Here is a 10164-nt window from a genome sequence, read left to right as displayed (position 1 = left end):
TACAGATGCTCTCCTTGACGCTGGCTGTATTTGCGTTTATATTTGAAGCTGTTACGTTAGCGATAGTAAAAAGAAACACTGACAACTCTCCAGAAAACCTGCTCAGAACTTAAATATGGTGTTGTGGGGCGCGGTGGTAAAGAGAGCATGGACAAGTGAAGCCAGGCATTTACCCCCAAGTAGTGGTTCAGTCCATACCAGCTCCGTCATTAAATGTTTAACTTGGGTTGCTAACAAGAAGTAAACCACTCATCAGAGTTCCAGCTCCTTTGCCTATTCAAAGAAGGAAGCAGTGAAAGGGAAACAACCCAAAACCCACTGAGGAGGGAGAAGAAAAGAATTTAGACAAACTCTTGGGTAAGTCAAAACTCATTTTAGTAGACAAATCAGATCCCTTCTATGATATACATTGGGGCACCCAGTTGAGCCTCTGAACAAGAAGGGGAACTTCCTGAACCTTCCCCAGTGACTGGAACTCTGTGGGGCCTGGGGACATTGGCCCTGGGGATGATGTATCTCCAAACTGAATGAAAGACAAGTCATTGGGGAAGGGAGGGTTGGGGGTTCCTGCGGGAATAAGGGCCAGTTCTCTAATGTAACTATGGTATCTAGTGAAATTAGCAAAGAAAGTATAATCCTTGTTTCTCACCAAGTTCATTCTTCGTCCGCAGACAACTGTCTCTATGAGCTTTTTGGTTGTTGTAAGTAAAACTTCTGAATTTCCTCTCTGCAGAGAGTTTTATTGGTAGGCAGACTAGTAAGATTCAGTTAAGGGCATGTTGAAGCTTCTCAGCCATGAAGCTTCTACAAAACTACTGAACCATGGTCCCCCTTCAAGTTACTTCACCCAAAACAATATTCAATGACCAGCTTAAAGGAACGGCTTTGAACTCACAAGCCAGAGGCAGAGAAATGGAATGGAAACAGGATCAGCGTTGTAGTTCTAGTTCTGTCGCCTCTTTGATCTCAGATTTCCAAAGGTTCCTGTCCATCCGCTCATCCCCTCAACTGAGTAAGTCTCATGAAGCTCTTACTCTGAGTGCAGCATCATGGCAGGCTTTGTTAGACCATGGACATCTCCCAGGGGAAAGGAAGATGGGCTGTGAAAAACTGAAGCAGTGATGCCCCAGCTAATTTAGCTCAAGCTCGCCTTCCTCCCACCCCTATCACCAGCATGTAATCCCTGCTATCATTTTTAGAGTGGTTACTGTGTGGCGTTTACTGTACTAGGCTTAACTCATTTAGTTTTCACAACAGTCCTGCAAGGCATGTCTATTATTATCCCCTTTCATCGATAAGGGAACTTAGCTCAGAAGCAAGGTTGCGGGATTGTGCAACTCCAAGAGATCCCATTCACGCTGGATTCCACGAGCAAATCCAGACAATGTAAGTGGCGTTGTGTGACCCTGTGGCCCTAGGGAATTTCAGTAAGCAAAGCCCAAGTCTGGTTTTTCCGTACCTTTTCACTGCCTCTGTCACACTTAGTAGAGGGAGTTCTGTGCCTGACAGGCTGTCGGGAAAGAACATGGTGGACTCTTGGTGGTAATCACAGGATCAGTGTGGAATCTTTCTTCCATGTGTCCTCTCTACTCCTTTTTCTTTTCCACAGAGCCTTAAGTGGTAGATGAAGATGGGGTGGGGGGTAAAGCTGATAAAAAAAAGGCAGGCGGTGGTCAAGATAGTGATATAGGAAGATCCCATGTAGTCACCTACCCTGGACACACCGAATCTATAGGAGCATATGGAACAATTTTCTCTGAAAAAGACCTAGACTAGCAAAACAGCTCCACCACATCAGAAAACAAGAAAAGGCCCACACGGAGGCGAGTAGGAGAGGCTGAGATGTGGTCTCACCCTAAACCCCCAGCATGGCAACCCACCATCTGGATGGAACTCACAAACTTCTCCCCAAGGAACAAAGGGTTTATCCCTCACATCAGGCACGCCAATTTTTGGTAGCAGCACTTGACAAGTCCCCCAAACACCTGGCTTGAAAACCAGTGGGGCTCACAACCCCAAGACCCAAAGGGCTGTAGGGACCTGAGGACCAGCTTTTAAAGGGCTTCAGCCTCACTCTCTCCAGGGCCCGGTGCAGAAGCAGCCCTTTGAGAAGCGCACAGACTTTATGTGAAAGAGATTCACGTGCTGATCTTAAAGCCTCAGCCTACAGGGCAGAGCCCCGTACTTTTCCGGAATGGGGATGGAGATGCTGGCACTCCCTAAAGCCAGTGGAGTCCAGTTGTTTTACACTCTGTAGGTGCCGCCTCCCCTCCGGCTGGCACCTCCCTAAAGCCAACTCCCCTCTCCCTGCACTAGCATCTCCCACAGGGGTGCCCCAGGCTTTTGCAGATGCAGCCCAGGGGAATAGAGGCAGGGATGCCACCATCTTTGCGCCCTCCCTCTGCCTGGCTCCAGCTCACCGGTATCCCCCAGAAAGGAGCTGATACACTCTTCTGGCGCCCTAGTTTTTGCAACTGTCATCCAAAGGACACCTCCAGATCGCCCGGCTCTCTTGGCCAGCAGCAGGGCTTTTGCTTGCGTTCCCATACACTGTATGTATTTTGCTGTATTTATATATTTTAAAGTTGCTGCCTGAGGGCCTGGCTTTGTAAACAGCCTAAACCTAGGTGCTGACTGAGGTTCCCCCCGCCCACCTTTAGGACAGATAGGTCTTGGCACACCTCAAATACTGGGAGCCACGAAAAATAAAATAGGCTGCTTGGGCGATCACGAAGGTTTGGGAGATAACCAAAAGCTAGGGCAGGTTTGAACAATAAGGTTCATCTCCTACAACAAGAGCAATCCTGCAAGATCTGGAGAGGTGGCTGTCTCATCTAATATAGAGAAACCCCACAGAGTCAGGTAAAAGGAGAAAAGAGGAATATGTTCCAAAGGAAAGAAAAGATAAAACCTTAGGAAGAAAACTTTACTGAAACAGAGATAAGAAAATAAAGCAGAAGAGCAAAGTGAGACTTCTTCCCTCCTCATCACCACTTTATTCCTCCACTTAAAACTCTGCTTCCTCTCTTCCAATAAGCATCTTCAGGTAGCCCCCAGGAACCCCTTTACTTTTGGTTTCTTGTGGCTTAGGATCAGTAGGTAGATACCCAACTGGCCATTTGACCACAACCCAGTTGCTTTATGGTGGAGGTGGATGTGAAAGGGTGAGGGGACATGGTGTCATCATTCTGCCCAGCGCTCAGCAAGCCAAAATGCTGAGACGCCGAGGTTTGCAGCAAAGAGAGGGCTTATTCGCAAGGCCGCCAAGGGAGAAGCACGAAAGAGCGCATCTCAAATCCACCTCCCAGAAAAGCAAAGGGCTTAGGGGTTGGGCTATTTATGGGATAACAAATAAAGAGGCAGGGCTGGCAAAGGCATGGGGAGCGTGGGGAAAGGATTGGAAAAATCTGTAGTAATCATGGCTCTGCTCAGGTGTAACTAAGCTCCAGGGCTCTGCACGTTCTAAAACGGAGATGCTTGGCACGCTCTGAGGGTGGAGTTTTCAGCCCCCTGACGTCAAAAGGTCACGGAGCGGACACTCACGCATGCCTAGTTGGAGGGTCCTGGTCCTATCCAGTCTTAACCAGGAGCAGCTGACTCCAATTTCCGGAGAACAACTGGGGCAAACATCTTGTTTAGGCTCTGTGCCACCTGGAGGACAGGCAAGTCTTTTGTAGATGACCTTGATTAGTGAAGGCAGGTGAAATGGATTTGACTAATGCTTCCCCAGGGTTTCAGCAGTCCTCCATAATCCAGCTCTCTGTGGAACCTGATCAGTTACCAAGTTGAGAGAGACAGTTCTATGTTTTCTACCACTTGTACCAGAGTGCTTGGAAGAGTCCGAGATAGATGGATTTTCTCCCTGGACACCTTGATCCAGAGGGGAGAAACACGTTCTGCAGAACCTCCAAATGTGTACTCCAGTGGTCTTTTCTTTTGTGTCTCTGGACTTTTGCTTGGGTTTCTCTCCTTACTTGGAATGTCTCTTCCACACCCTCTGACTCTACTTCTATTTCAAGCCTCAGGCATCTCCTACTTTAGGACAACTCCCTTCATTCCACATATTACTGGCCCCAACATGCCCTTTCTCTGAGCTCCCATGGTGATCTGTATTTCTCAGTTATCTGTTCATGTGTTTTGTCTTTTCCAACAATTTGCAGGCATATTCATCTTTACAGGCTTCCTAACAGATTGTTTGGCCTTTAGCAGAGGGTCAGTAAATGTTTACTGAATGAGTTGAATGGAGGTTTAGAGATGCAAATGAGTTGAAAACTAACCTTATGAAGCCTTAGTCCACTCCTATAGCTAGCCATCTCCAGGCACCTGACCCCTCTATTCACTGTTTCTGACTGTGCAGGTGCAATCTGCCTAAGGACTGGGACCAGGCTGACCAATTATTAAAAAAAGCTTATGATATGATAATAATAGCTAGCATATGTTGAGTGATTACTATGCCCCAGGTACTGTTCTAAACACATTGCATAATCATTTAATTCTCACAGTTCTGTAAGGTAATCATCCCTGCTTTATAGGTGAGGAAACTAAGACCTAGAGAGGTAAGTGACAGGCCAAGGACACAGCCAGGAAGTGGAAGGTCTGGCTCCAGAATACTCTACTGCTATGCCTCTCTCATTGAGAAAGACAGCGATGGTTGAACCTTAAAAACCTCAGTTTGATCCTGAGTTTGAATGGTGTGTCCTAGGTCATAAGAAGGAAAACATACTCCTTTTCACTTTTCGCTAATCCCTCGATTTCAGCTTGCTCACCTTCTTCATTTTATATAGCCCTTACACACAACATCACCACCACCACCTCTGCAGCGATTATCTTTCCCCTTTTCTGAATGAGCAGGGCTCCATTTGCGAGTGGGCTGGAAGTGTCGCAGGCAGGACTCCAGCAATTATGCAGCCCTGATGAAGTGCAGAGAAGCTTGGACTACAAATGAGATGCACATGAATTTATGAAACCTGGAAGGAACAGGGCAAAAATGTTGTTTTCCTTTCTGCAACAAATCTCTAAAGGGATGAAGGTTTCCTTAAGATCTTCAATCGGTAGGAAACTTATTTATGATGCTGAGAAACAGGGTGGTTTTCTCCTCAGATGAGTGAATTTATGTTAGAGCCACAGAGTGAATTCCACGAGATCTGAGCTCATTACTTAGCGAGGACAAAGTGAAAAGGAAGAACTTATCAAGAAAGTGTTGAGACTTAGATTCAGTTAAGAAGTCAGAATATTAAATTTAAAAATTACCAAGAGGAATCTATGAATAGAGATTTATCAAATAATGCTGAAGCTTCCCCTGGGTGGCTACACAAAGCCCCAGAGTTTGCAGGGCTTGAAAATGAACTGAGCACATGTATTTTTAAAGAACTCCATGGGGATTTTGAGCATCTTTACCTATTTTCACGTATGGTTATTTCCATAGCCTATGTCAGAAAAAACGGATATTTATAGTTATCAGAGCAAGGATTTATACTGAAATATCTATACGCTTTTAATCTGAAGGATGGAGAATTCTGGAATAGACATTATTGGAGAGAGAGGGAAGATAGATCTTTCTCTCTAGATGTCTTTAGGAATAGAAGATGCACCTTATAGTTTAGGAGTTCATCTTGGAGATGAAGAGACTGATTGAAATTTTAACAAGCTATCATCCATTCTGTGAAAATTAGTCTCTGAATCTGTTAATACGATTGTGACCAAAATGGCCAGAAGAGACAGGAGTCAGAAAAAAGAGTGTCCCCAAAAAGTTTTTTTTAAAAAAAAACTCAGATTAGACTTGCCCAAGTGAAAATATAGGTTACTTATTCCACTGGTAACTTAAGTGGGAAAAAAACATAACGGAACCAGGGTGAATTTTTTTCTCTTCCTATCACAGCTCCCTCCTGGTAAGTGTTGCAAGTCTGGGTGAATTTAGTATTCCTCCTTTATTTTCATTTTTAATAAAGGGAGATTGTGTTTGAGTGTGAAAGGTGTATTTTACTGTGGTTCTCAACAGTTTTAAAATTTCAAAGTAAACTAGCAAGGGAATAGATATTTATTGACACTGACCAAAACATACACAAATACTTCTGAAGAACAAACTGAAAACATTTCCTGGTTTATTTTCTCACACAGAGACCCATAGTACCCTGAAAGCAAGATGTGCCAGTTTTCCTTTGTGGAAAAGCACATTCAGGCAGCAAGCTTCTCCAAGAGAGCAGTTTTTGTCCTTCAGTAACTGTTGGGCAGCGATCCCTCCAGTGAGTGGTGGTCTTTGGTGCTCCCGGGACCAAAAGGAGGCAGGGCCAGCTGAGAGAAGCAAGGGCTAATAAAGTCTTACTTCGGTAGCAAAGCGTTGCTACTAAACTTTACCTCGAACCGACTTGCTGGGGCCACGCCTCTGGGCCGTGTTGAAAGATGCTGCTGAACTATGACTTCAGAGCCCACAAGCATTAGGACCACGAAGGTGCATCTGAACAGTCTCTGCCCCAGGTCCCAAGAGTCCAGATTGTGTCCACAGCAGAGCGGCCACCCAGTTAGGACAGGGGTCCAAATAGGGTACCTCTGTTGCTTGGTGACTGTGACAGCTCACCACCAGGGGTGACCCCTTTGATGTCCCAAAGACTAGCTAAGAAAAGTTCTTTTCCACATCCTCCTGGCCTTTGAGGGCCCTGAGGTCACTCCTCCTAATCAGCTGCTGTGATTGTGAAAATTTGCCAATTATATCACTCTTTCCATCCAAAGTGCTTCACCTAGATCTTAAAAGGCACTTCAAAAAACAAATGATCCCGTAGAAAATACAATATGGAATTTTACTCTAGGGTCATAACAACTTTGAACATATTTCTGCTTATCTAAGTTAATTTCTCCTCCAGGAGTCTGGAATTAGGTGTGATAAGTTAGTGATGATACAAACAGAGTTGTTTTCAATAATTTAATTATTAGACTCATGCCCCCAAAATAAACTTGCACGAAATATTAAACATAACTCCTAAAGCAATTTGGACACAGTCACACACACATCAGGAAAGGAAAAAAAAAATTCTCCCCCAAATGCCTGTATTTTGTTTCATTTGGAAAAATAACAACACAATTAGAGGTAAACAATAGTTTCTTCTGCTCCATCTCCAGTTTCGCCGTCTTGTCTGGTTACTCTCTGTAGATTTAGCTTTGCTTCTGCTATGAACGTCTGCAGCTGAGGGCCATGCAGATTTGAGTCCTGGGGGGGCGGGCATGCAGTCTGAGAGAGGTCCAAATCTGCAACAAACAGCACAGGTCACAGGAGAGTCAGCTTGGGACCTGCAGGTCAGGTGAAACTAGGAGTCAGAGTCAGAGCCCTCGAAGATTGGGAAATGCTGTGGCCATAGAGCTAGCCACGGAGAGAATGACGAGTCCAGCGAGAAAGGAATGAAATGGATATCTAATGATTTAATCAAAATCACTAAAATGGTTGGTTGGGTGTACAAACATCGCCTGTGGCTAAAAATAACCTTTACAAAATACTCCCAGCAAAACCGTCAAACAAAAACTTGTTACCATCTGTGGGCTGTTCAAACACTGCACCTGCTGAGAAGGGGGTGCCCAGTTATTTTTTTAAATGGGTTCAACAGTCTTAGAAATAGTTACCTACCCCAGCTGTGTGCAATAAGCCATATTTGCATCTGCACCGCATCTTCCCTCAGAGTAACTCAAAGTCAAGAACTGATCTGGAAGACTCAAATAAGGTACCTGGGACTTTCCTGATATGGGGAGAGGGAAGGGGAGAAAGGAGATGAAGGATGGAGACCCTCCATGCAAATCTGTTAACAACACACAAATCACTTAGCAAAAGGAACCAGGTTCCTGGGGAAAATCATTCTGGTAACAACTGACTGGGTTTGTTATTTTTCTGGTTACCTAGCAACAGCAGGGCACAGCCCATTTCCCCTTTTCTGATAAAACCCTCTAATACATGGTTTAAAGGAAAGGCAAAGGGGGATTTTGATTTGAAAAAAAAGCAAGGCTGTTGCTGCAAACCATATTCTCTGCATTGCTCCACTGACCATCCTCCCGGAAGCTCAGCTACGTTGGGAAAATTACAAATAACCAGCTTCAGTTGGAGCAAAAAGCAGTCTACATGGAAACCCAGGTGGGGAAGATGCAGCGCCCTGAGGCCCACCTGTTCTCTTTTCAGTCATTAACAAGAGGTCATTCTAATCCTGGCCACATTTTATTCAAAGGCTCTATTATTTAGATGGATACACATAACTGCTAGCACTCTGATGACAAAAATGCTTGTAATTTTTACGCTCCTGACAAGGATCTTTGGTTACTAGCGAAGACAGGAAGCAAGGGCCTGGCTGGAATGAAGAGCAAAATGTCCTCACAGGGCTCCACCTTCAGGGATGCGGCTTCCTTTGCTGTACCCCCTTTCATCACTTCTTCCAGTAGGAGGCATAGCCAGCGGGAGAGGGGCAGCCAGGGCCGCAGGAAGTAGACACAGGTCACCTGGAGGAGCTGACCAGTGCCTCCAAAGCCAGCCCAGGAGGACGCTGGCGGGAGGGGAGGGGAGAGGTGGGGAGGAGAAGGGAGGGGAGAAAATGGAAGGGAGGGGAGGAGAGGGAAGGGGGAAGGGGAAGGGAAAGGAGGGGAGGGGAAGGGAGGGGTTGGGGAAAGGAGGTGAGGCTGCACTCCACAGCTCTGCTCAAAGGTTTAGGCCATCCCTAACTCTAGGTATCAATGGGGCACAAAGAAAAAAATCCATTTACATTGGGGTGACTTGATTCTGTTGATCCTAATCCCGTACCTCAAATATTGGGCTCTCACTCACTACTGAAAACATGACTACTGAAAATGCCTCTAAATCCACCATGTGTACGGTGCCTTCTCTGGGCACAGCAGCTGTTCCAGGCCTTTTACAGTCATCACCTCCTTAAGCCTCCAAATGTTGAAACGCACAATTTACAGATTGGGAAGCTGAGGCTCAGGCTAAAGTCTTGCCCCTCGTGCAGCTAGGAAGTAATCCGGATTGGAACTCAGAGGATCATTCCCACTTGCTCATCTGCTCAAGATTCTCATGGTCCCCATTTCTTGTTGTGCTGGAAATGACCATCTTTGCAGAATTAAGACACCCTGGATGTGTAATGCTTAACCTCCCTAAGTACCAAATTTTGAACACTTACCAAAAAAAGAAAGAAAAAAGACATTCTGAGCTCCTCCAAACCGACACAGTAATTACTGTAAAATTAGGAACCTCCCTCATTCAATCAGGTAAACACAAAAAAAACCCAGGCAATGATTTCACTATCAGGGCAATACAGATCAACCTAGAATGTTCTCTGTCCTTCGCCTGTCTGTGGTCATCACACATTTTCACACTTTTAACTCCTTTTCCTAGCCATTGAAATAAAACCATTTCACCTCTAAAAATAAACATTCCCAGTTAAACTACTGATGTTTAATATCATGCAACCTAAAAAACAAAAACGTGCCTCAGAACTTCCATCTAGCAGAGGCTGACAGACTGGAGAACAGTTCACCTCTGCCACCAACCACAGCGCTGCCTACTAGCCCACAGAAGGTCCAGCCAGGGTGCAAGTAGCGCTACAGGGAGAATGAACAATCATCCATTGAAAGAGGCAGTTGGGACGAGATTGCTGACAAATGTGACAAAGCCGGGCAGAACGGAAGTCCTTAATCCATGTAAGTTTCCTTCCTCTGGGTTATGAAACATGTAGCAAAGAATCCAAAATACTGGTGATTCTAGGCATCTGGGAAGTCCCCTTCATGGTTTCAAGAAAAGACTTGTTCAAAAAGAGCCCAAGAACCAAATACATTTCAGAAAGAATTCTTTTATCTTAAAGGCTCCAGTTCAGGAAGATAGAGAACCAAGAGTAAACATTGGGGGAGGTTTTTCATTTGTGTGTGAGTATAAGGCAGGCAGAGAGAGAGAGATTTAATCAGAATTTTTTCAAATAATAAAAATACAGGAGAAAAACATATCCTGGACCCTAAAGTGAATCAATGGCCCATGTTGTAATCCCATATGTATTAAGGTTGCGCTTGTGTGTCACCTGGAGGGGAACTCAATTTCCTTCTCCACGTTCCTTCTTGGTTTCTACCTGAACTACTTAGGCAAGGTCAGACAGTCTGTCTTTGAAATTAGAAACCGTTCTGTGATTTCTGATTTTATTACTCCATTTC

The 10164-nt window shown here is 45.0% G+C and overlaps 1 protein-coding gene across 1 annotated transcript in view; it reads right to left on the bottom strand.

The window, feature by feature from the left end:
* Positions 1–6024: 6024 nt before the first annotated feature.
* LOC136121030 (rho guanine nucleotide exchange factor 28-like) overlaps positions 6025–10164 on the bottom strand; it is a 131069-nt gene continuing 126929 nt past the window's right edge. Inside the window, exon 28 of the mRNA XM_065874826.1 lies at positions 6025–7239. Coding sequence (XP_065730898.1) covers positions 7076–7239 — 164 coding nt within the window. The 3' untranslated portion in view covers positions 6025–7075. The remainder of the gene's footprint in view (positions 7240–10164) is intronic.

The sequence above is a fragment of the Phocoena phocoena genome, chromosome 3 (assembly GCF_963924675.1).
Source record: "Phocoena phocoena chromosome 3, mPhoPho1.1, whole genome shotgun sequence".
Classification (NCBI taxonomy): Eukaryota; Metazoa; Chordata; class Mammalia; order Artiodactyla; family Phocoenidae; genus Phocoena; species Phocoena phocoena.
The sequence above is the reverse complement of the archived record's forward strand: the minus strand, read 5'-3'. Positions and strand labels throughout refer to the sequence as shown.